General features: G+C 47.3%; 1 protein-coding gene across 1 annotated transcript in view; it reads left to right on the forward strand.

Annotated features, from left to right (window-relative positions):
- LOC137412343 (uncharacterized) overlaps positions 1 to 26,690 on the forward strand; it is a 64,130-nt gene extending 37,440 nt beyond the window's left edge. Inside the window, exon 4 of the mRNA XM_078773982.1 lies at positions 23,796 to 26,690. Coding sequence (XP_078630108.1) covers positions 23,796 to 23,925 — 130 coding nt within the window. The 3' untranslated portion in view covers positions 23,926 to 26,690. The remainder of the gene's footprint in view (positions 1 to 23,795) is intronic.
- Positions 26,691 to 27,266: the final 576 nt, after the last annotated feature.

Below are 27,266 nucleotides of genomic sequence, written 5' to 3' on the forward strand. Positions count from 1 at the left end.
GTGAGATTTGTCAGGATTGAAAGACATGTGCGACTTGTTTGACCAGTCTGTGATTTTGTCCAGGTCTGCAGAGAATGAGGAGGCTGCAGACTGCCGATCTGGGGGATGAGGTACGGAGCGGCAGAGAGTGGTGTCATCAGCAATGAGATGGAGAGGATTTTCCAGAGAGTCGGAGAGATCATTGATGAAGACCAGTAAAAGCACAGGGCCAAGAACACTGCCTTGGGGAACTCCAGCCTGAACAGGAAGGGGAGATGAGAGAAATCCATTCAGGGCCACACGTTGACTACTACCAGAGAGGAAGTCAGCAAGCCATGTGTGGAGATTTCCATGGATACCACAGGAGGAGAGTTTGGAGAGCAGAGCGGGGTGCCAGACCATATCGAAGGCACGTAATATGTCAAGGGAGACAGCTCTGATTTCCTGTTTGGCATTGAGGACCTCCATCCATCGTTGAGACAGTAGAAGCAGCATGTCCAGAGTAGAATGACCTGGTCTGAATCCAAATTGATGATCCGAGATCAAGCCATTGGAGAAGAGGAAGGATTTGATGTCAGGAGCGATGACTGATTCCATGACCTTGCTGATTAATTATTGGGAGCAAGCTGATTGGTCTGTAGTTGCAAGGATCTGTTTTTGCACCTTTTTTGTGTAAAGCGGTAATGTTGGCTGATTTCCAAAAATTTACATATTGTTACGGATCGCGGATTAGATGTTATTTACCGAGCGGTGGTATTGCCGCGACCTAACAGTTCCCCCCGATTCTTCCCCAACTCACCCGATTCCACTCGAACGTTGGCCAAATCGCGCTACGCTAAATCAATGATTGGAAAGGACACAACGACTGGGATAAATGAAACGACGCCAGGGGTACAGTTCTCAAGACCTCCGGAGGAGGGTATAATTAGTGGTGGAGAAAAGGGGTAGATTACAAGGTAGAGTGAGGTAAAAGACACAGAAGAGATGGGCACTTAAATACAATCTTATCTTATCCCAGACAGACCACAGACAAACGGAACAAGGCTGACTTACACAGGGATTGATGGCAAGAAGGGACAGGCAGTCGATAGCACAAGGTGCACCTTGGCTCAGGGACAGGATAAAGCACGGTCCAGTCCAGAGATGCGGGGAGGCCTCACAGCGCTCGGAGGGTACGTCTTGCTTGCTCCAAGCTCAGCGCGCATCTGACGTCACCTCCCTCTTCCTGCGCATGCTCCGCGGGGAGTCACACGCCCTCGGCTGGTTGGCTCCGCCCCAGATGGGACCGGTCCGCCGCTTCCATTGGGTGCGGGGGTTACCGGGCTCCGCCCTTGACAAGGAGCTGACAGCGAGCCCCTACTTGGTAACCCCGTCGAGCACATGTTCGATGGCGGCTCGCTGGGAAGGCCTCATGTCCTCCCAACACCCCCTACCAACCAAGCCGGAGTGAGGACGCGCACTCCCTGTCCACGCCGCCGCCGTTGCTGTTGTTGTTGTTGTTGTTGCTGAACCGTGAGGAAGAGCTGCGGGGAGGTATTGGGAGGTCCTAAACTTCCTAACGGTGCCATACAATCACATTCTGGTGCAACGAAGGGTCAGAATTAATGGAAACGAATCCTTAACCGACATAGACTAAGAATAACTAGCAAGATGTCCTATAGTTGTCTACGTGAGATGCGGTGGACCTGGATGCGACATTTAATGGGGGGAAATAGGGGGAGGTCGGGTCTACAGAGTGTTGTTTACAGAAAATGGGACTAGGGAATGGGGGATTGGGGGTAGTTGGGAAGCATTGAGGAAATAGGGGAATATTTACAAGCGGATATGGATGGATGCAAATCCCATATCCGCAACATTGCACCCTTCTCTACCTCGGGGCGGCTCGACCCGATAAATTTTTACCTACTTTAGTGTGGCACTCAGATGTAGTTCCCTCTACTATTAACGCAACCCTGAGTGCGACAGTTTTACAGATGTTCACAAATGAGTAAATATGTCCCCCTGCGACGTTGCACCCTTCTCCTAACAGAAACACACCCACAGGATAACCGAATCGCGGAAAGCATCCTCAAACTAAACATACAGCCGGTAGGGAGCATCATTTACACAAGACTACACTGATATTTACACTACGATCCAGGACCTGTTCTTTGAGGAACACATGCAGATGTTATGCATAGAGAGAGCACGCATGCCAGCATCGATACACCAACCCACGAGTGCCCTGTGGCCCTACGGCCTTTAATAATGTGCAGAGCACCCCGTCCAAGCACCAAAAGCACCACCCCATTATGCACAGTCAGCACCATCCGGTGCACCAATAAAGTGTTCAATAATAAATGCACAATCAAGTGTCCATGGTCACCGGTGGTGTCGCAGCCGGCCGATGTTCTGCCGCTGGTCTTGCCTTCATGGAGTGCACTTGGCCTTCTGGCTTCTTTAGAAATAAAGAAAGGCGCCAACCGCGTCCATTTCTAAATTGTGGCCGTCAGGGGGGCCAACTAAAAGTGGTTCACCTGTATGGCATAGGTGCCACGTTGACCCAGAGGTCCATCACGGGTGGTGCTTGACCGCAAAAGAACTGCGGTCCATTGTGGGCGGCCACAAAAATTGCCGTCCATATGGTGTATCGATCCAGGCAGCAAGCAGCGGAGGTACAGGCCCACAACTGCGGAGCCAGCACCTCTCTCTCCTCTCTCTCTGCCCCAAAGCCAGATCCTCGGAGGTGGGAGACAAAAGAAGACAAGTGAGTAAGGTGGTAAGGGCGCAAAAGTGCACGCAATTCAAGGTAATGCACACTGGGGGCACATGGGAACCAGGTGAGACAGGTATGTTCCTACCGTACGCCCCCCCCCCCCCACCAGGTAACCTACATTGCCCCTCCCTTACCCCTTACTGTATCCACAAAACACAACACTACCCATAAACATCTACTTTACACATCAACAAACGTCCCTACTGTCTTCCCCGTTCCTCCCATAAACCAAATTCGTCTTCTCTCCCTCCTAACCAATCAAATTTGCCATTTCCAACTCTCATCAAAATTTGCCATCTCCAACTCAACATCAAAATTTGCCATCACCAATTCATCATCAGTCCCTCCTAAGGAGGGAGAGATGGAATCACCCCAATGTCTCATCCACGTCGTGATGCGTCTCACAAATCCACACAGCAATTCTCCTTTCCTGCAACACAAAACAAAGAAAACACAGGTGTGGAGTCATCATCATCACCTCAGGTAAGTGGCTGCATATGGTGCGACAGGTTCATCAATCCTAACTATTTCCTAAATGACTTTAACAACTTTACATTACCCGGGGTCTTTCCCTGCCAATCCATTGGCCAACTTACACTATGGGTTCTAAAAACCAATTCCCATTGACCAAACTGTGGTGCTTCTCAAGTTGGGGTCTCACTCCCCCGATTCATCACTCGGTGCCCCCGCACAATTTCGGTGGCTGGGTCGTGTGACGCTCCCAGCTGGTCCGCCCACCTGCACACCTCCACCACTGTTGTTGCCTACCGAGCTCACCTGCTCCTCACCCTAACCTAACTAACTGGGGAAGGCCCTCTCGCACTCTCACCCCCTCAGTGCCCTCTCTGGCACGGGCTGCCCGATCCACACCCGGGATCCTCAGGCACCCACTGACACTAACGGCTCCCAGAGCCCACCTGCGGCCTCACCTGGCCGACATCTAACAGTGGCGGAGTGCCCAACCATTCACACTCATACTAACAGGCCACACGACCAGCCAATTTCACCACACCAATGCACCCATCCACAATACCATTCTGCATCCGCACCACAAATGCCAATATCCAACCACAATTTACCTATACCTTCTAACTATTCTTTAAACTACCCTCCCCGGGTACTCGTGAAAAGGGGTCCACTCTTCCCCCATCCACACCTTCGCACCATGCACACCACTCCGTACCACTTACTCCAACTCTCTCCACACCACTCATTCTCCGCTCCATATATTCCACACACCTGTGCTCTCATACTTGGTGCCGCCTGCACCCTTCTCTCCCCCAAGCGCATTTGCGCTGATCCACAACACTCACTACTCATACACTGCTCCACACACCTGTCCAGTTCTCACACCTGTGCAATCACACCTGTTTAATCGCACCTGTTCAATCTCAAACACACGGCATCATCTCATCTAACTACTCCCCTCTGAAACTTGCGCTTCCCAGTCGTCCCTTTAAACTATTGCGCTCCCACGTCATTATCATCCACTCTACTCTACCTGCGTCCCCACTACAGGTGTCATTGTCACTAACTAATCTTAACGTTACCTAATGTCATCTTCTAGGGCCCTACACACAATATCCTAACCCTCCCGGGCTAGTTTTCACTGCCATCAACCCCATAAACCTAGTGCTCCTTTGCCCCCCCCTCATGGGAAGGGTGGCAGGGATGCCACCCTTACCCACCGGGCCCATCGCTCATCAATCCCCCAGTCCTCTGGCACTAATAAGCCCCCCTTATTCAGAGGTACTGGGTCCCGCCTCGGCATCTAAAGCCGAGGCAATCCACGGGGGCGCCTGCTCGCCGGTGTAAGGCCTTATCCGGTCGGCGTGGACGATCCGAGGGAGGGCTCGTGGCCCCATTTTGATTTTTACTACCACGTCACAGACTTGCGACAGGACGACCCCCGGGCCTTGCCAGGGAGAGGTGAGTTTCGGGCACCTACCCTTCCTCCTCCGGGGATTGAAGAACCAAATCTTCATCCCCGGAGTGTACTGACTCCCCTGGCTCCGGTGGTCGTACCTGCGCTTCATCTTTTCCCCCGCCAGATGGAGTTGGCGGCGGGCGAAGGCATGGACTAGCTCCATGCCTTCCTCTAGGTGACGTGCGTACCCCTCCCTCGGCGGGTTAACCACTGTGTCTGGCACGGGACCGCATAGCAAGTCGGCGGGAGCCCGTAACTCCCGCCCATACATAAGCAACGCTGGACTGCATGCGGTGGCCCCGTGCTGGCTGGTTCGGTAGGCCATGAGCAAATAAGGGAGATGTTCGTCCCAGTCATCCTGACGGGTGGCGGTGAACAGTGCCAGTTGTTGGATTAAAGTTCGGTTGAATCTTTCCACCATCCCGTCAGATTGAGGTCTTAAAGGCGTTGTTCTTGTTTTCCGAATTGACAGGAGACTGCACACATCTTTTAGCAATTTGCTCTCAAAATTTCGTCCCTGGTCGGTGTGCAACTCCTGTGGAATCCCATGCCGGCACACAAATCCTTCCACGAAGGCCTGCGCTACCACCCCTGCTTCTTGGTTGGGGAGGGCGTAGGCCTCCGGCCACTTGGTGAAGTAGTCCATCACAACGAGGATGTACTTATTACCTAGGCGGGTGCGGGGTAGTGGGCCTAGGATATCCATGGCCACCCGCTCTAGGGGGGCCCCCACCTGGTGTAATTGAAGGGGGGCCCTCATCCTCCGTGCTGGTCCCTTTTTGGCAGTACAGGCGTCGCATCTCCGACACCAGTCCTGTATGTCGCGCCCCATATTCACCCAATAAAACCTCCGGCGTACCTGCGATGTCGTCTTTGTCCTGCCCAAATAGCCGCCGGGGCGGGTACCATGCACCTGTTGCAATATATCGGTCTTAAATTTATTTGGGACTACCACCAGCCAGGAAGTTTTATCAGAGGGAACCTCCACCCACTTGCGATACAAGATATTATCCTTCAATTCCAGGGTTTTCCACTGAGCCCAATATGCCTTGGTCTGTGCCCCGAGGGGGGTGACCTCTTCCCCATTAGGTCTTTGCCCCAATCTCACCCATTCGTGCACCTGCCCCAGTACGGGGTCCTCCCGCTGGGCCGCGCTCCAAGCCAAAGTTCCGAATTCCTCATCTGCGGTTAGTGGCAAAATTGGCCCTCTCACCCGGGTTGCCCGGACGACGAGAATCGGGGCGGAATCGCCCAATTGCTCCCTCTCCTCGTGTCTCGCACAAAATTTACAGTTTTCCCCCAGACAAGGACACCGAGAGAGTGCGTCCGCATTACCATGGGCCTTCCTGGCCCTATGAGCCACATCAAAATCGTACTGCTGCAACTTTTCCAACCACCTTGCAATTTGGCCCTCTGGTTCCTTGAACCGAAGGAGCCATTGCAAGGAGGAATGGTCAGTTCTAACCAAAAATTTCCGCCCGTACAGGTACGGGTGGAAATGGTTCATGGCAGCCAGCATAGCCAATAACTCTTTGCGAGTGACACAATAATTTCGCTCGGGCCTACTTAAGGCCCGACTATAGTAACCAATCACTCTCTCCACGCCCTCCTGTGTCTGAGACAAAACTGCGCCCAATCCTTCCTGGCTCGCATCCGTGTCCAGGGTAAATGCCCCGTTGCTAGTGGGGTAAGCTAGAAGGGGTGCGGATGTTAGACACCCCTTCAATTTTTGGAAGGCCTCGTGGCACTCCCGTGTCCAATTAAATCGCGTCCCCTTCTCCGTAAGCCGGTGGAGGGGACGGGCCAACTCCGCAAATTTCGCCACAAAGCGCCGGTAGTAGGAGCAGAGTCCCAAAAATCCCCGCACCTCCTTGATGGTACGTGGTGCGGGCCACTCCTCTACCGCTTTAATTTTGTCTGGGTCCGTTTTTACCCCCTCGCGGCCGATCACGTGACCTAGATAGGCCACCTCTCTTGCGAACAAAGTGCACTTACTCGGGTTCAGCTTCAACCCTGCCTGTCTGAGGCACCCGAACACCTGGTCCAAATTAGCTACTGCCTGGGGGAACGTTTTGGCATGTACTAGGATGTCACCCAGGTACACCAGGCATGATTGCCATGGCATGCCGCCTAGTACATGTTCCATCAATCTTTCAAAGGTGGCGGGGGCGTTACACAAACCAAACGGCATCACAGTAAACTGATACAGTCCCTTACCTGTGGAAAATGCCGTTTTCTCCTTCCCTGCCCTATCCATCTCCACCTGCCAATACCCACTCTTGAGGTCCAAAGTTGAGAACCAATTTGAGCCCGCAACGGCATCGAGGGTGTCATCAATCCTTGGCAGGGGATATGAGTCCTTGAGTGTCACGTTGTTTAGCTGGCGATAGTCCATGCAGAACCGCGTGGTCCCATCCTTCTTTTTGACCAGCACAACAGGTGACATCCAAGGACTTCCCGAGGGCTCGATCACGCCTGCGTCGAGCATTTTTTCAACCTGCTCGTCAGCTTCCGCCCTCTTGCTCCAAGGGAGCCGTCGGGCGGCCTGACGAATAGGCCGGGCCTCACCGGTGTGGATCTGATGTTTCACCAGGCCCGTACGTCCAATATCCTCGGTGGACAGGGAGAAGAGGTCCAAATGGGACCCAACCAGTTTGTGTAAGGCCTCCCTCTGGGTACCTCCCAACTCTACGCTACTACGATTTACCATCTCGCAAATGGGATCGGGCCAATTCCTACTTCTTATTGAAGGCTCCCCCCGGGGCCGGCTCGGCTGGACGTTCTCGCCCCTCACTGTCGCGACTTCCTCAACTGGGGTGCAGCCAGCTACCCTCGTGCCCCTTACTATAGTGCGTGGTTCTGTACTTATATTTATTACTCGGACGGCCACTACCGGTCCGTCCATTTTTACAAGGGTGCGGCCCACGATTAAACCCGGTATGGACTGCGCTGCCACCGGTTCGACCAGGCCGCAGGACTCCTGCCATGTTGGGCGAGCTGCCCACCGGGCCGGCACTATCGCCTCGGCCCTTGGGGGAATGGTCACGGCCTCGGAAGCCTCCAGCTCCGCTCTCTCGGCCGTGCTCACTCCCCCTAACGGCAGCTCTTCTACTCCCACCTGCAGGATCCCCCGGCACAAGTCGATTTTACAACCGCTGGCAGTCAACAAATCCAACCCTATTAAACATGGGTCGCACACCTCCGCCACCCAAACATCTATCTCCCTCCTTACCGACCCTAACTTGAGGGTCACAGAACCACGCCCTATGATCGGGGCCGTTACCCCGGTAGCAAGTTGCAAACTATAATTTTGCAGGCGCTGGATCTTATCCCAGCCACCTGCGCTCGAATCAAGGACCACAGGGCTGATGATCGTGGCGCTAGCTCCTGTGTCCACTACGGCGTCTACCCCCACGCCGGCAATTTTGCATCTGATTGTCAGGCTACCGGTTCCAATCTGGCCACAATAAATGACCTGTCGCGTCAATGAGGGCTCTCCTCCATCCTCTTCTGCCGAACACCGCCCTACGTGCCCGACACCTTCTAGTTTCCCGGGGTCTGGCGGGGGGGTGTCTGGGGTCGGCTAACCCGCTCCCCCCTGGGCGGAGTTGAGGACCTCAACCGCCGGGGATCATCCCGGCGCGTGGCTCGACAGTGCCGCGCCAGGTGACCCAGACGGTTGCAAGTATAGCACCTCACCTGGATAAGGTGCTTGTCTCCGGAATTCCAAATTTCCCCCCCTGAAGGTCCGAATTGGATTACCCGCTCGTGGTCCACCGCGGGCCACCTCCGGGGCCGCATGCCATGGTCCAGGTCCCGCCAGGCGCTGGTCCACCAGCCTCCGGACCATGCCCGCCAGGTCAGGACTTACGTCGGGGGCGGGCCCCCTAAGGGGTCCGCCCTCCATCGGGGGTCCCACCTGGCGGACCGCCATTGCGTGACGCTCGCTCCCCCGGGCCAGGGGCCTCGCTGCTTCCCAACGGGCTGCAGCGTCAGCCGCCTGGCTCAGAGTCTGCGGGCGCCACATGGCGAGCTGTTGCCGGAGCTCAATATCCGGGAGGGCCTGGATAAAATGGTCCAGCGCCAGGCTTTCCCGGGAATCCGCTGCCATGTTAGCATGTGCGATCCCCACTGCGCGGCGAATGTCGTGGGCAAGTTCCCCGATGGCTTCCTGGGGCTTGCGTTTTCGCAGCGCGAGCTGAGCTTTAACAAGCTCGCTCTGCTGTTCAATGCCGAATCGATTAATTAGGGCGTCGCGGAGGGCTGGCAGGGTGAGAGCACCCGGTGGTAATGCCGTCAGCACCTCCGCCGCCGCGCCGCGCAATGCGGCCACCAGGTGTACTCCACCTTCGTCCTCACCCCAACCGTTGCCCTTACACACACAGTCAAACTGCGCCAGGTACGCGCGTAGATCACTCTTGCCGTCATACGGCGCGAGTGGGACCTTGTGGGACCACCTCGTATGCGAGTCGTTGCCCGCCTGCCGGACCCCGTGCGTCGCCCCTTGCGGGGTCAGCGCGGGGCCGAACCGGCCGGGCCCCCACAGTACATTACCCCCAAGGGGCTCCCGTGCCTCCCCTGTCCCTCTAAAAACTACCCCTGTTGGTGTCGATGCATGGGTCATGCTTCCGCAACCCGCTACCCATTCCATACCACCACAACCTTGCTCACTCATACCTCGCACCTCTCCCATCACCGGACCCTCTCGCTCGCACGCTCGTTCCATACCCTCCGGACCAGCCATACACCTCACTCTTGGCCTCTCACGAACATCCGGGTCCATCTCGACCCCCAAGCTTATTAAATCACCTGGCGCATCATACGCACGACCATATTGGTCACCACTTACACCGGGTCCTCTTTCTCTTCGCTTCTCCTCCATCACCTGCGAATCCCTCATCCGGTTAATGAGCACATCATCACGATCCGAACACAGACTTTGGACCAATTCTTTTACTTCCTCCTTTATCTCTTTCTTATCCTCTCTCCATCGCTTCTTAATTTCGCTCACCCCTTCTTCCACTTCTTCTAATTTCTGCTTCACCTCCTTCATCTCCTCGTGCGCCCCCTTAAGTTCTTCCTCTAACTCCACCTTATTTTTTTCTATATGCTGCCGCACCTCCCGCTCTTTAACCTCCATCACCTCTACCACCTTGTTCATTTTCCTCGTCAGGTCCTCATGTACCGTCTGACACTCTTTTTTAATTACCCCTACGTCCTTTTTCATCTCCTTCTGTGTCGATTTTAAACCCTCTATTACCGCTGTGTTCTTCTTTACCTGGTCCCCCAACTCCTTTTGTCCCACTGTCAGTTGTTCTACTCCCAGCGTCAACTCCTCTATACCACCTTGCAATTTTACAGTCCCCTTTCTCACCTCCTTCTCCATGCGCTCCTTACAGTGCCTCACCTCCTCGCGCACTCCTCCGACCTCCTCACTCACACCTCTTCTGATCTCTTCTCCCATCACTTGCATCTCCTGCCCAGATGCCACCCTCATCTGCTCCATTTCCTCCCTGTGAGCATCCAATTTAGTTTCTACCCCCATTCTGACCCCCTCTATCTGCTGCCCCATTTTTTTAACTTCCCTTTCCGCTTGGTCCCTCATGTCCCTCAATTTGCCTTCCATACTGTTTTCTAACCCCTCTAACCCCTTTTTCATCCCTTCCATTTGATTCTCTTGAGCAGCCATTCTGTTTTCTACCCCCGTTAACCCCTCCTGTATTTCCCCTAATCTATTGTCTAATCCCTCTATTCTACTCCCTAACCCTCCGATCTGGGCCCCCATCCTTTGTTCTAACCGTTCCCCCATTTCTCCCATTTTGCCCCAAATCGCTCACTATCAGCCCTCATTTGGCCCTCCAATCGCTCACTATCAGCCCTCATTTGGCCCTCCAATCGCTCCCCCTGAGCATCCATTTTTGCCATCATTTGAATCATAAAGACTCGCATGTACTCTGGCATCTCTGGCTCGGCTGCCGCGACCACGGCCACAGCGCAATTTGGTACTGCTACGGTCACAGGCGCGGCAAAATTTGGTGCCGCTACACCCACGTGCGCGAGGACGCCATTTTGCGAACCTGCCGCCCTCACTGCTTCGCTCTCCTCTTGTCCCTCAATTTGGTCCTGGATCGACCCTGCCTCACTCTCCTCTACCGGAACCCAGCCGTCTTGATCTGCCATAGCGCGACTTTCAAAATTCGGGTTTTTTTTGTAAAACAAAACAATTTCCAACTGCTTGTAATTTTGAGCGCGTTAAGCGCGCTTCGGGCCTCGTATCTCACTCCTCGACACCAATTGTTATGGATCGCGGATTAGATGTTATTTACCGAGCGGTGGTATTGCCGCGACCTAACAGTTCCCCCCGATTCTTCCCCAACTCACCCGATTCCACTCGAACGTTGGCCAAATCGCGCTACGCTAAATCAATGATTGGAAAGGACACAACGACTGGGATAAATGAAACGACGCCAGGGGTACAGTTCTCAAGACCTCCGGAGGAGGGTATAATTAGTGGTGGAGAAAAGGGGTAGATTACAAGGTAGAGTGAGGTAAAAGACACAGAAGAGATGGGCACTTAAATACAATCTTATCTTATCCCAGACAGACCACAGACAAACGGAACAAGGCTGACTTACACAGGGATTGATGGCAGGAAGGGACAGGCAGTCGATAGCACAAGGTGCACCTTGGCTCAGGGACAGGATAAAGCACGGTCCAGTCCAGAGATGCGGGGAGGCCTCACAGCGCTCGGAGGGTATGTCTTGCTTGCTCCAAGCTCAGCGCGCATCTGACGTCACCTCCCTCTTCCTGCGCATGCTCCGCGGGGAGTCACACGCCCTCGGCTGGTTGGCTCCGCCCCAGATGGGACCGGTCCGCCGCTTCCATTGGGTGCGGGGGTTACCGGGCTCCGCCCTTGACGAGGAGCTGACAGCGAGCCCCTACTTGGTAACCCCGTCGAGCACATGTTCGATGGCGGCTCGCTGGGAAGGCCTCATGTCCTCCCAACACCCCCTACCAACCAAGCCAGAGTGAGGACACGCACTCCCTGTCCACGCCGCCGCCGTTGCTGTTGTTGTTGTTGTTGTTGCTGAACCGTGAGGAAGAGCTGCGGGGAGGTATTGGGAGGTCCTAAACTTCCTAACGGTGCCATACAATCACATTGTGGTGCAACAAAGGGTCAGAATTAATGGAAACGAATCCTTAACCGACATAGACTAATAATAACTAGCAAGATGTCCTATAGTTGTCTACGTGAGATGCGGTGGACCTGGATGCGACATTTAATGGGGGGAAATAGGGGGAGGTCGGGTCTACAGAGTGTTGTTTACAGAAAATGGGACTAGGGAATGGGGGATTGGGGGTAGTTGGGAAGCATTGAGGAAATAGGGGAATATTTACAAGCGGATATGGATGGATGCAAATCCCATATCCGCAACAATATTTTATTCTGTCTTTAATTCTATTTACATACAAAAAATGTTTGACCACGTAATATAAGGAAGTGACTGCAGCTTATTATTATTCAGATACAGCTTTGTTGTACTGGCAGGAAAACCATCTGGAAATGAAGCAAACCTTCATGAGCTGTAGTTAAGTACTGGTGAATATGAAAGACAAACTTAAGGGTAACAGGGAAAATAGAGTTAAGGAATTAAACTTTAAAATTTGTGACCCCTTTTTGCCAAACTGTAGCCTTAATTACCATATTTGTGCATTGTTTGTGTGCTATTAGTTTTTATGAATAAGAGTTATAAAGAACATCAAATAAAGTATTATTTTCCTGTATTAAGAACACGAGCAACGGTACCCGCCCTAAGGGCGGGGCTTCAATTGGGAGGCCCAAATGAAAAGGCAAAATATCAGAAATTGAAGGCTTCTTTTATTTTAAACGATTCATTTAAACATCCGTCGAATCATATCACATGCAAATCATCAAAATCTAAACAGTACATGGCGCCCATTTTGAAAAAAGATTGAATTCTGCAAAACGGAAGCGGCCGCTACACGTGTTTCTCAGTCGCACGTTTATGTGTGAAGAGTGCGTGCCGAATCTGTAACACGGAAGCGGCCGCTACACCTGTTTCTCAGTCGCTTTGCACACGCTGCCGTGTTACTTCGGAGCCGCACGTTTATATAGGAAGAGTTCGTCAGGAGTCGATCTACTCTCTCCTAGTACGTAGAATAAACAGTATTTGTAGAATTTCAACAAAAGCCACATCACTGTTCATATCGGTAAATATTATTTCATCATGTTTGGGAAAATTGGAAAAATTGGAAAAACAATATAGCCTATTTTACTCCCAGGGGTCCCAGGAATACCAACCCAATATATCGTTGCGATCGGTTGAGCCGTTTTTGCGGTACCTTCAAACGGACGGACGGACATTTGGTGAATTATAGTAAGATAAAGTAAAATTAATTTTCTTGAGTTATTAAGATCATTAAATTTACTTTAATAATAATGATGATAAACTTGATCCAATAATGTGATGTTGATAATGGCGACGATGAAGAGGAGTTAATGGAGTTGATGGTGATGATGTTGTTGGAGGCTTTGAATTAGGGCCATACCATGTTAATTACAGCCCATGTTGTGTTGACGGCCCATATTAATTAGGTGAAATAAAATGTGAAAAATAGTTTGCCAACCTGCGATTTTATTTGATCGCATTGACCGCTAACCACAAACCCTGCCTCAATAAATTGATCATGATGGAGATAATCTGTGAAGGGGAAGCCCATGAATGGCAATGGTCTCCTGTATTGTAGGAAAGGAAAAAAACAGGTGGAAAGGAAGTCTGCAGAGAGGGAATAGAGCAGGTGAGGGTAGTTTATCTGTTCCATATAATTTGTTAAACATACTAAACATTGACATTGGTGTTCGGTTGTATATGCCAGTTGGTCGGTGACATGTCAAATTACCTTTTAATTTGAAAAAAAGAAAGAAACTTAATTACAAGATCGTTTGGAGGAGGTTTGCATCATCATCATCATCATCAAAGCTTTCATCCGCAGCTTGATGGAATACTGCTCTCCCCTCTGGGCTGGTACTCCTGCCTCACACCAAGCTCGGTTTTACACTGTAGAAACCAAAGCTTTCAGAATCGATGGAATCTCCCGCGATGAAGCTGATTCTTAGGGCCTTTCACTCGTTCACCACAGGCAAGTTGGTGGGATTTCTGTCTTCTACCGCCTCCTCTCCGGCCTAGCTCTCCCAGCTCTGTCTGTGCTCTGTCCCCCAAATATTCCTGCAGAACACACAAGATCTGCCAGCAACCCTCTTCTGATGAAACCGTTTAAATCAAGTCTCTCTGCTCACCTTCACTCCTTCATTCCTCTTTTTCCCGCCTCTGGAAAAAACTCCCACACTCTCTTCAATCCCTCTCCTCCCTTCAGGTCTTCAAAAGAGCTGTTCACCACCATCTCTTATCTTCCCCCATCAAAACCCTGATTTTTTCTACCCCTGTTAATACACCCCAAGTCCACCTTTTTGAATCTCCGACTTCATTCCTGAAATTCCTAGTAGTGTACACTTATCCAAAATGGAGAAGATTGTCATGGGGACCACAAGGCTAACCCCCGCTCTCGCAGTGAAAATGGCCTTAAAATGCATGTTGTTGTTGTTGTTGTCCACTTATTTTATACCGTATAGCCTTCACCCCCACCCCCTCCTACCCCCCACCTCCGCCACAGCCCTCTTCCACAGATCTACCGACGTCCCTGTCCTCTACTGTTGTTGTACTTGTGTGCTTCCCCCTCTCTCCCCCTCTTGTCTCCCGCTTCATTTATTATACAGTGCATTCAGAAAGTATTCAGACCCCTTCACTTTTTTCACATTTTGTTATGTAGCAGGCTGCTGCTGAAATCGTTTAAATTCATTTTTTCCCTCATCAATCTACACTCAATACCCCATAATGACAAAGAGAAAACAGGATTTTAGAAAGTTTTGCAAATTTATTGAACACAGTGTCCATGTGTTTTTTTACTTCTCCCACCCCCCTCCCCCTTCACACGCCTCCTCCCCTCAAGCCCTCTCCTTCCCACAGATCTCCCAATGTCCCTGCTCTCAAATGTTGTACATGTGTGTTTCCACCTCTCTCCCCATCTTGTCTCCATCTCCCTTTATTTAGTCTTGTGTGTCCGTTTGTTTTTTTGTCATTAATGTTAGCTCTTACACGAGCCTCGATCTTTTATACAAAAAAAAGAAAAAAGTGAAAGGTGTATTCTTTAAGGTTTTCTAAAAAAAAAACAGTTTTACAAACGTGCAAAATTAACTAAAAGCAAGCTGTAACAACTCAATGCAAAATAAATGTGCAACAAAATATTTCAAAGTGCAAGATCAATGGCAAATTCCGATTTTTGTTTTGTTCCACAAAGTCGAGGTTCGTGGAAGAGTTAAGAACATAGCATAACAGAACACAATGCAAGTAACACCGTGGAGAGTGGAGAAGCACACCAACAAGAAAGTAGAGTGACCCAACAGATGGTGACTGGGAGGTAAAATGGGCGAGGGGGAGAATGGGGTGAACAAGATGGATACAACCTCAAACCCAGTAATGATGGGGCTGAAACAAGAGGAAGGGAAAATCGAGGATGAAACAGCAATGGAACAAAATATGGAAAGGTCGGTGGAGGAAGAGGGAAGAAAAGAATATCTTGGAAAGGAATGCGTGCACTTGGGCAGGGACAATGACGGTGGAAAAGATCGTGAGCATTCGAGACCAATACCAGGAGTTTAAATATTAAAGTGGAAGAGCGTGAATCTGAAGTATATAGTAAGGATAGCATGACGTAGTGGCAGTAAGACCTGGTTTAATAAAGAGAAAAATTGGAGGACAGGAGCAGAAGGTGAGAAGATGTATTTCTTTTATATGAATGAGGAAATGGAACAGGGTTTACCAATCTGGATAAAAGACTATTGTATCAAGAGAAAGGATTCAGAACGTAAGGCGTGGCACGGTTCGTGAAGACTCGGGCTTTGCTTCACCAGGCCGACACCACAAGATAGGTGGGATAATGGTGTCCATTAAAGAAGAAGTATCAAGAGAAAGGTTTGGCTTTAATAGAGCAAATAAGGTGATTCTCGGTTGTAAACTTATTCAAACCCTTTGCCTAATTAACCCGAAATCACTTCAGGAGCAAATTATTTTTTGAAAGATTACAAATTAAGTGTAATATGTTTCACCTGTATGTGATCAGTGATCAGTGGCTTAACTTAAAACTAAAGCTCCCCGACTTACCTCACGAGTCTTGAGGTGCAACTCCCTGGTTCAACCAACAAGGCAAACTTGAAGATCACGGAGCTTTCCAATGAAGTTAGACATAAAGTGGTGGAGAAACACCATTCAGGAGAGGGTTATAAGAACATTTTAAAGTCACTCATTATCCCTTTGAGTGCGGTGAAATACATCATTGAGAATGGTATGTGCTGTTTACTTGCTTGACGCTCAGTATTAAAAAAGGAAAGATTAGATGAGGGTTAAATCATAGCAGGGCCAAAGGGCTTCCTCCTACATTAAAGTTGTTTGCAGTGGAACTTGTATTTTTATATTATCATAACAAAACTAGCAGTTTATTTCCTTCCAGATGCAGATGTGTTGTACTGGCAGGGAATCCAGAGGGAACACTCGTCAGGCTTCGCGAATCGCAATAAACGATTGTTCCACTGCAGGAACAGTGAATAATGAACCACCATCATCATTGATCTTTTCTGATTATTATGGCTTGACTCGTGAAAAAGTAACATCACTACACAGAGACTAAACTAGAATGGCACTCGGTAGAGCGCACACCTCCGCCAGGCTGAACATTTTGTTTTGTTTCCCAATGATAAGCCGGATCTGGATTCGGACCTGAACCAAAATCTAATCGGCTTGTTCTTGTCACCGAACCAACTCATCCACCTAGTTTAGTCAAAACTCGTCCATGACTTTTTAAAATATCATGTTATATATCGATTTTCATCGGATCTCTCAATGGTGAAGAATCACTTGAAAATTAAATTATTCCCGCATCTGAATCCATATTCAGATCTTCACCAAAATCGAATCGATTAGTCCTTTTCACACACCCAACGCGTTCACCAAGTTTCGTTCAAATCTGTCCAAAACTTTTTGAGATATCCTGCTTTGTATCGTTTTTGGCCCCATCTCCCAATGGTGAAAAATCACTTAAAAAATTCTACTATCCGGATCCGAATGCGGATGTTCCCCAAAATCTAATAACTTCGTCCTTGTTACATACACTACCTGTCTGCCAAATTTCATCCGAATCTGTCCACAACCTCTTGAGATATTTTGTTCACAGACAGACATGTTATTCCCTGCGCATCGAAGAGTGTGACCAAGGGTTGGCGTCAGGAAGGGCATCCGGCCATAAAAACATTGCCTCAAACAGGGAACCATGATTGTCATGGGGCCCGCAAGGCTAACCCCCGCTCCAGCAGGGGAAAATGGCCTTAAAACGATCATTCATTCATTCATATTCACAGACAGACAGACAGGGGTGAAAACATGACCTCCATCCACATTTAGTGGCCGAGGTAATGAAGCAAAAAAGAAAACTCATGTTTGGTTCCTCGTCAAAAACTAAGAAAAGAGAATATCACAATAATAATTGCTGGCTTGTCGCTTCCACACAATGATAATCACAAAATTACACCAAAAACGGTGTGTAATTGCTGTAACACTGGAAATCATATGGTGGGGTCAGTATGGTATTAAACTGAACTTTTGTAATTATCAATCATTGCTGGGATTATTTTACTTCTGTACTGATTTAACATTTCTCTTTGTGTGAGTGGTCCCCCCACCACTCCACCATCTCAGAGACAGGGAGACATTAAAATGACCTCGTCCGATCGACCGATCATCTGTCCATGTACTTTTGTGTTACACTCGATATTTCCAAAAATGTTGAACATTTAGTTTCATATTGTAGATATCTATTCCTCATGGCTTTGTCTCAACTTGATTACATCACGACTCTAATTGGCTGAATTATATTGCCATGGTAACCATCATGGTAACTTGGCTTGTGTACGTGATATTTTTAATAAACGTTACAGATTTAGTTTTCATATTACACAGATCTATTCCTCATGCCACCCAAGAGGCGGGGACCAAGAGTAACAGCTTCTTGTTGTGTTTATTATATTCAGGATATGGGGAAGATATTTTCAACGACACTCAAAAAGTGTATGCGAGCCAAGAATGGTCATATTAAATCATAATGAAATTGCCATTGAATCCCTGACATCAAAGCAATAACCCCAATGTTGAAGTGGAATGATGAAAAAACCATGTAACAAAAAACCATGTAACAATAGGGTTACCATATTTGAACTTTTTAAAAAGAGGACACTCTTTTGTTATAGGATTCTTTTTGGGGGACACTCCAAAAAAAGAGGACACTCGTGAGGGGAACACTCCAAAAAAAGAGTGCACTTCATTGGGTAACACTCCAGAAAAGACGGCAATCCAGAGGGATAACTCAGAAAAAGGAGTTTCCCTTCTGTATTGAGCGACACAACAGTATCAGCAGTCGCTTTAGGTGTGTTCCAGACAGCGATTAATTTTGACTGTAAACCGCCGTTCTCCCAGTCAAAATAGTGATTATGACTGGAAATATTGTGCTTGTTCGAATCCCCATGAGATTGTAAATCAAAAGCGCCTTTATTTGCCACAGAGATGTACAGTGCATTAAGAAAGTATTGAGACCCCTTCTCTTTTTTCACATTTTGTTATGTTGCAGCCTTATCACCTTGATCATCTTGATCATCTGGCCACTCTGCCATAAAGCCCAGATCGGTGGAGTGTTGCAGTGATGGTTGTCCTTCTGGAAGTTTCTCCCATCTCCACACAGGATCTCTGGAACTCAGCCAGAGTGACCATCGGGTTCTTGGTCATCTCTATTACCAAGGCCCTTCTCCCCCAATTGCTCAGTTTGGCCGGGCGCCCAGCTCTAGGAAGAGTCCTGGTTGTTCCAAACTTCTTCCATTTAAGAATTATGGAGACCAGTGCTCTTGGGAACCTTCAATGCAGCAAAAATTTGTTTGTAGGCTTCCCCAGATCTGTGCCTCGACACAATCCTGTCTCTGAGCTCTGCAGGCAGTTCCTTCGACCTCATGGCTTGGTTTTTGCTCTGATATGCATTGTCAGCTGTGAGACCTTATATAGACAGGTGTGTGCCTTTCCAAATCATGTCCAATCAATTGAATTTACCACAGGTGGACTCCAATCAAGGTGTAGAAACGTCTCAAAGATGATCAAGAGAAATGGGAGGCACCTGAGCTAAATTTCAAGTGTCATAGCAAAGGGTCTGAATACTTATGTCAATGCGATATGTCAGTTATTTTAAAAAAATAAATTTGCAAAACTTTCTAAAATCCTGTTTCCTGTATTGATTATTGATGAGGCGAAAAAAATGAATTTAAACGATTTCAGCATAAGGCTGCAACATAACAAAATGTGAAAAAAATGAAGGGGTCTGAATACTTTCTGAATGCACTGTACATACCAGCTTCGCATACCAAGCAGTCGTTCCCATTCTTCTCCACCACTTCAAAAACATGGGAATTTTGTCTTTAGTTCGACAAAGAATTTACACTTTAGGTTTGGCATTGTGTTTTTACTTTATTTTATTTTTTTATACAAGATCGAGGCTTGTGTAAGAGCTAACATTGATCATAAAAAGACAAACTGACACATAAAACATTAAACATATGATAAAGGGAGCGGAAGACAAGATGGAGAGCAAGAACATCGGGAGATCTGTGGGAGGGAGAGGGCTTGGGGGGAGGAGGCATGCGAAGGGGGGGTTAAAGGTAAAGAGGGAGAGGTAAAAAAAAACAACACAATATACACTGCCAGGACTTCCAGGAAAGAAGTCGGTATTTCAAAACAGTGGATCTGGGGTGAATTAATGGGGGTAGAAAAGATCAAAGTTTTGGATGGAGGAAGATAAGAGATGGTGGTGAACAGCTGTTTTAATGAGCTGACGGGAGGAGTGTGATTGAAGAGATTGGGGGAGTTTGTTCCAGAGGTGGGAGAAAAGAGGAATGAAGGAGTGAAGGTGAATAGAGAGTCTTGATTTTGGCAGTTTAACCATGAGAGGGTTGCTGGCAGATCTTGTGCGACCTGTAGGAATATTTGGGGGACAAAGTACAGAGAGAGAGCTGGGGGAGCAAAGCCGGAGAGGAGTCGGTATAAGACAGAAAGACCACCATCCTGCCTGCGGTGAGTAAGTGAAAGGCCCTCAGAGATAGCTTCATCGCGGGAGATTCCAATGATTCTGAAAGCTTTGGTTTCAACAGGGTGAAGCTGAGCTAGATGTGAGGCAGGAGCACCGGCCCAGAGGGGGGAACAGTCTTCCATTGAGCTGCGGATGAAAGCCTTGTATGTGGTGAGGAGCTCAGGTGTGCCAAGGAAGGATTTGGCACGAAGGAAGATGCCCAGTCGGCGACTGGGTTTGTAGGCCAGCTTGGAAATGTGGTTTTCCCATGAAAGATCATGGCAGATAGTGAGACCCAAAAGTTTGAGTGACAGAACTTATTGGAGAGGATTGTTGATAAAGTAGATGGGAGGGTTTTCCAATCGGTCTTTTCGGAGAGACAAAGAAGAGTGTGAGATTTGTCAGGATTGAAAGACATGTTCCACTTGTTTGACCAGTCTGTGAGTTTGTCCAGGTCTGCAGAGAGTGAGGAGGCTGCAGACTGCCGATCTGAGGGATGAGGAATGGAGCGGCAGATAGTGGAGTCATCAGCAAAGAGATAAAGAGGATTTTCCAGAGAGTTGGAGAGATCATTGATGAAGACCAGAAATAGCACAGGGCCCAGAACACTACCTTGGGGAACTCTAGCCAGAACAGGAAGGGGAGATGAGAGAAATCCATTCAGGGCACATGTTGCCTTTGACCAGAGAGGAAGTCCGCAAGCCATGAGTGGAGATTTCCATGGATACCATAGGAGGAGAATTTGGTGAGCAGAGCTGGGTGCCAGACCGTATCGAAGGCACATGATATGTCAAGTGAGACAGCTCTGATTTCCTGTTTGGCATTGAGGACCTTCATCCATTGTTGAGACAGCAGAAGCAACATGTCCAGAGTAGAACGACCTGGTCTAAATCCAAATTGATGATCGGAGATCAAGCCATTGGAGAAGAGGAAGGATTTGATATCCAAAGCAATGATGGATTCCATGACTTTGCTGATAATATTGGAAGCAGGCTGATTGGTCTGTAGTTGCAAGGATCTGTTTTTGTACCTTTTTTGTGTAAAGCGGTAATGTTTGCTGATTTCCAAGATGCTGGCAGATGACCTTGAGCAAAAGAGAGGGTGAAAAGAACAGAGAGAGGGTGAGATAGAGCGGAAGAGCAGGATTTTAGGACGCGTGGGCTGATGCCGTCTGTTTGCAGTTTTGCACAAATAAAACATAACATCAATTGATCGATGACATAAATATGTAAATTTACCAAAGCCCACAATAACGGAGGATAATCACACCATTGGCATAATGGTTCGATTCAGGAAGGATGAAATTGTACAAAGAGAATGAATAGTTGTGAGAATTATACAAACTAATACAAATAACCAAACACAATGTATCAGACAATGGTGAATGCAATTACAATGATTCAATTAACAAGAAACGTCGTGAATCTCATTGTAATAGTTTAAATCTTTGCCTCAATCCATCCAGTATCTTTGATCACATTTGTTAAAGTTAGGTTTTGTTTTTGTTAACTTTTAAAGTTAGGTTAGTTAGTTATGAAAACTGTTGCTGAGCAATATTATGCACCTATTAGTGTTAAAGTAAGAAAACTTGGACACATTTAATCGTGCTGAGGTGCAATTCAGATTGCTTTATTCCATGTGTGTCATGTTGTGTAAACAAGGAGCTGATACTCTGGGGTGCCCCGCTCTTTGGGTGGTATGAGGAATAGACATATTTCATATAAAAGGTACATCTTGAACGTTTCATGAAATATCGCGTACACAAGCCAAGTTACTGAGATGGTTGCCATGGCAATATTTTTCAGCCAATTACAGTCGTGATATAATCAGGTTAAGATAATGTCATGAGGAATAACGTTTTGCAATATGAAAGCTAAATGTTCAGCGGTTTTTGAAATTTGGACATAACATGGACAGATGATCGGTCGGACGGAGCTCATTTTAATATTCCCCGTTTCTGACATTGTCCAAGGGGTGGGGGACAAAAACTACGATGACATCAATCATTTGCAGATTATTTTTGAGGGAAGTGTTAAACTGTTCTGGAAGGTTTCAGGGTGTGTTGTGGAATTGACCGGATTTTATATTACATCAGAGATGCCAGGCTTATGATAATAATATGCAATTTGAATAAAAATTATCAAGTTGGTATTTAATCGGAAAAATGATTTTTTTTAACTGAAAGATGACAATCATTTGCTGTTGTTGGTTTGTATGCATCCTGTGGCTGCTGTTTGCATGGGAATGGGGCAACATTCCTGGAAGTGTGGCTGTGCCGCTGATGCAGTGCCCCCTGTTACCAGTAGGCTGATATTGATTTTACCAACCTGAGAAGGATGACAGGTTGCGTCAACGCACCTTTATCAATGTTGGTTATATGAATGTTGACATCTGGGGAACAGCAGAAGCCTGGAAATGCAAATCATTTTGAGACTTGACTTGTTTCTGCATTATTATTTGACTTTGCTCCGAAATCATATCCTGGGGAGAGGGATGGGAAATCTTTGTTTGATGAACTTACCTGAGATGTGTTTTCTCTGGCCAAAACCAACTGTTTCCGCACTTATTGCACTACTTCATGTAATTGCTTGATAGCATTTGGGGCTAATTTAAAATATAATTTCACCCTTCTGCTTGATCTCGTTAATCTGCATGAGATGCAAAGGAATGGGGCAACAGCTCTTTTCAGGAGCATTCCATTTGGCATCAGGTGTGTGAAATTACAATAATCATTTTGTCATTCTTTTCAATTAGTTTGATATATGTGGGAAAATTACCTGCCCAGACCAGGAATTGAACCCAGGACTTCTGGAAAACCATACCAGTGCTCTGCCATCTGAGCTATCTGGGCGACCCTGACAAAGCATGCAATTTTTCCCACACATATGATTGCCACTCTCTTTCTGTCAATGCTTCCAGGGCAATCGCTGCCACCCACAGCAGCACCAACGGCCTGGCCACGCGAGGGTCTTCCTCCAATGGGGGGGGGGGGGGACAAATCCTTGTCCTCTATTGTAAACACCACTGGGGGCGAAGTGAAGCAATTGGATTAATGAACAGGATTAAATAATTAAATTGATGTATGTGGGAAAATTACATGCCAGACCAGGAATCAAACTCAGGTCCTGTGAAAAAGCATACCAGTACTCTGCCATCTGAGCTATCTGGGAGACCCTGACTCAGCATGCGCCCCTGACTTTTCACACATATATCAATTTAATTATTTAATCCTGTTCATTAATCTTTAAAATTACACTTTGACTTCAATTTCATTTACATACAAATATATAATTATTGACTATAACATAAGGAACAGACTGCAGCTTATTACCTTGCAGCTCCAGGTTTGTTGTACTGGCAGAAATACCATCTGTAACGAAAGCCAAACTTCCTTATCTGTAGCAAACCACTGGAAAAATTATAGGAAGAGTGTGAGAGACAAAACTTTAGTGAGTGTTACATATTCTGTCTCGCTTCATGTTGTTCTTCATTGAAAAGTGATTTGTTTCAAACAATGTCGACATTAACTCCTGATCCGCCAGTGAGCATCACAATGAATACAGATTTCTAAGAACAAATCAAATGTCCCATCTATAGCATTCAAATTGGATGTGTGAGAAATTTGCTCCAAGATTCAATGTCCGAAGTTGAGGATAGCAATTTGTTTTTGCTTTTTTCAAATAATGTATTGTTTGAAATTGAAGTTGAGGAAAGAAAGAAATGTACAGATCATCTTGTTTCATTTCGAAAAAGCTTTGTCAATGCATTGCGTCTCGGTCACTGTGTGGATTAAACCATCGACTTGTATGTTGTTGATGGTTATTGTTGAACTTTGTTGTGGCATAAAAGAGTGCTGAGGAGATTTTACCTTTTTGTTCTGGCTTGTACAATTACTACATTCAGCCTACAACTACCAGGGACGCCTCTTCGTGGTGGATGTACAACTACCCAACACAAGTCTGGGGCCAAATATTCCCCATTCTTCCCTGCTGCCGTCTTCGCCAGGGCAGCGCTGTCACGGTCAGAGTACTGATCGGTCCCCATGGACCAGCCCTTTCCCTCTTTCTCTGTCTCTGTTTGTCACTTATTCTTTCTCCTGCTCTCTCTCTCTCTAACTCTCTCGTTGCCCTGACCTTGTGAAGGCGGAGGGACACCATCCTGGATGTGGGGCATCTCTCCTGGGAAGTGGGGCTCCTGGGAGATGGAGCGGCTGTTTCTTGTGCCACGGGTTTGTTCAATAGAACTGTCCAAAACTATACAACAACTATATTCATTCCTTTGTGCTGTAAATTTATTCCACCTGTCAATACCTGCTCCATCTGTGAACAAAAGGATTTATTTTCAGCATTGCCATCGTTTCCCACGTGCTGTACCCCTCCCGCTGTCAATGGTCAGTGGTTTAACCAGTTGCATTATTCCACGTTTATGGGGGAAATTCGCAGTCTCTCTACACTCGCTTGGCTGGACGAATGGGGGTGGAGGGTGCACAATTATTGAAAGCCCACGACCTCACCCTGGATACCCCAAGCACGATTGCAAAATTTGGTCGAAGTCGGCCCGGCCATTTTCGATTCCATAGGGAAGAGACAGATCAATGGACGTTGCTTTAATTTTATATAGTATGTTGAAGCAATCCAATATATCCATGTTGCTTCCTTTAGAGAACACTTTTGTTTTTATTTTTAATTAAACCAAAAATAATGGATGAAACAAACAGGACGTTGAATGTGGTTTGCCAACCGCTGTGTGAAGCAAGGAGAAGCTGACATTTGAGCATTAACCTTTCGACAGAGCAAAAGAGCCCCGCCGGATCTTATTTTCCTCGACTGGCCAAGACTGCAATTGATTTTAACTTCGAATATTTATCTCCCCTTTCTGATACCGATAGGGAGAGGTCACTCTCCCGCAATAGAGAGAAATGAGCTTTAAAATGTGCTCAAAGGAGTTAAGTTAAGTGGAGGAGCAACAGAGGAGGTTGTAAGGAATGGTAGTAGTTACCAGGTCGAGGATGTACCAGTTGAGAAATGAGGCTGGAGAATTGACATATGATGTCACACCCAAAGGCTTGCAGAAGGCCTAAGTTGCAATTCCATGGCTGGTTGTTGCAGAGCTAATACTCGTCCAGCTGGCATCGTTACAGCTAAAGATGCTATGGATGTGGAACAGAGAGTGGAGATGGATGGTTATGGGTTGATCCATGTTGGTAGAAATTGATCTATATATTGAGACATGGATAGAACACCACTCAGATAAAACATTTGGTGGTTGGTAGAGGTATGTGCAGCCAGAGGTGTACTGATGGTCTCGGAGGGTATAAGATGGACGGGCGGTGGGGATTGTAGTTGTTGAGAGTGACAGGAACACCAGCAGAACTTGGTAGAGATCAATCAACACAGAACAGAGAATAGCCAGGGGGAGAGAGAGGAATCAGAAACATCCTGCAAGAGAAGCTTTTCTGGGAAACATTAAAATATTGGAAGGAAGTAATACAGAGTACTGTATATGAAATAAATCGGAAGTAATAAATCATCTCTATTTCTCTTATCATATTACTTATCCTGCTGGCTCGACATTGCCTCAAGATTTTAAAACTGTCAATGGTCCAATTCATTTCCCAATCTCCCTTCATTGCTTCCTCTTTTGTTGCTTCTTGGTTTCGTCTTCATAAAGTAATTTTCTCTCTATGGCCTACACAGGCAGTCACAAGCACCATGACCATTGACGATTATGATGATGATTGCTAACTCGTTCTGTGCACACTGATCGTTATGTGGCACTCTCGCTCTTTCGGGTCGCGCATCCGGGTCGAGTCGTCCATGTTAAACCCGATTGGATTTGAACCTGACTGTGTGGCATCGCCTTTAAAAGTACTGGCGGTGGGAAAAATGTGTGTCTCCTGATTCAACATTTATCTTTTTGTGAGTTATTCCTTCCCTCCCCTCCCCCCATCCACTCCCTCCCCTCCCCCCCCATCCACTCCCTCCCCTCCCCCCATCCCTCCATAATCTCAGAGACAGGGAGACATTAAAATGATTCAGTGTGCTCGTATGATAGTAGCTTTATTGATGACTCAGATGTCTCTGATTGTGAGATTGATTCTGAATATGACCCTGGTTCTGATATGTTGCGGGGGGATTTGAAACGAGCTGTGCATGCAAGAAACCCCTCAAACATCGCACAGCTGAAAGAATTCTGCATGGAGGAGTGGGCAAAAATTTCTCCCAGTCGATGTCAGAGACTGGTAGACAGTTATAAGAATCGCCTACTTGAGGTTGTTTCTGCCAAAGGGGGCAATACCGCCTATTAGAGCCAAGGGTGGACTTACTTTTTCCACATGCGAAATTTGCATTTATGTTTATTTAAATTATACAATGGACTACAAAATGTAAATGTTTCATGATATTTGTTATATTATATCACCTTTATCTTTCAATATTTTTGAAATGAAGATCAAATAGCTGTATGTTGAAATATGTTGAAAAAGCCAAAACTTTACATGGCGTGTACCTACTTTTTCACGTGACTGTATACCACACCCAAGTCCAATTCTTTCCAATTTCAAATTTTTCCTTCCAAATAGTTTGAGGTATCCACATCTTGTCCTCAATGTGCATCCTGCCCTCCACCTCACTTTTACCTAAATCTTCGTTATTTCTCCATGTCCCCCGCAACCCTACTGTTTATGCCCTTCTTTCTGTATTGCCGATTTGTTTTGTTATGTCATGGTCGTTTTATCTCCCAGATTTTATATGCGATTCTCAACTATGTATACAATACAACACAAAAATTAAATTTTCACAAAAAAGTTTGGTTTCCATATTAGTTATAATGTTAAAATGTTTAATTACTGCAAGAATAAGGTAAGTCATCATAAAGCTAAAGCCTTGTCAAAATCCTGACTTGTAATGTGACTGCAAGTGCTTACCCACGATCTCTCAGAGTGGATAAGAAAACACTCTAGTATTGTCTATTATTATACTGGCTCAAAAAATCTGCTTCAACCAGACACTGCTAAATGTTCCTCTTCTCACAGTCTCACGTTAAAATTTCCTGCAAGGGGAGGCAATAATAAAAAAGTGGTGTGGTGCGGAAAGGCTTGCAGGCTTCCTCTCTGGTCGTAGTCAACGTGTGGCCCTGAATGGATTTCTCTCATCTCCCCTCCCTGTTCAGGCTGGAGTTCCCCAAGGCAGTGTTCTGTGCCCTGTGCTTTTTCTCGTCTTCATCAATGATCTCTCCGACTCTGGAAAATCCTCTCTGTCTCTTTGCTGATGACTCCACTCTCTGCCGCTCCATACCTCATCCCTTAGATCGACAGTCTGCAGCTTCCTCACTCTCTGCAGACCTGGACAAAATCACAGACTGGTCAAACAAGTG

Source organism: Myxine glutinosa, chromosome 3 (assembly GCF_964187855.1).
Source record: "Myxine glutinosa chromosome 3, kmMyxGlut1.1, whole genome shotgun sequence".
In the NCBI taxonomy this organism is placed as follows: Eukaryota; Metazoa; Chordata; class Myxini; order Myxiniformes; family Myxinidae; genus Myxine; species Myxine glutinosa.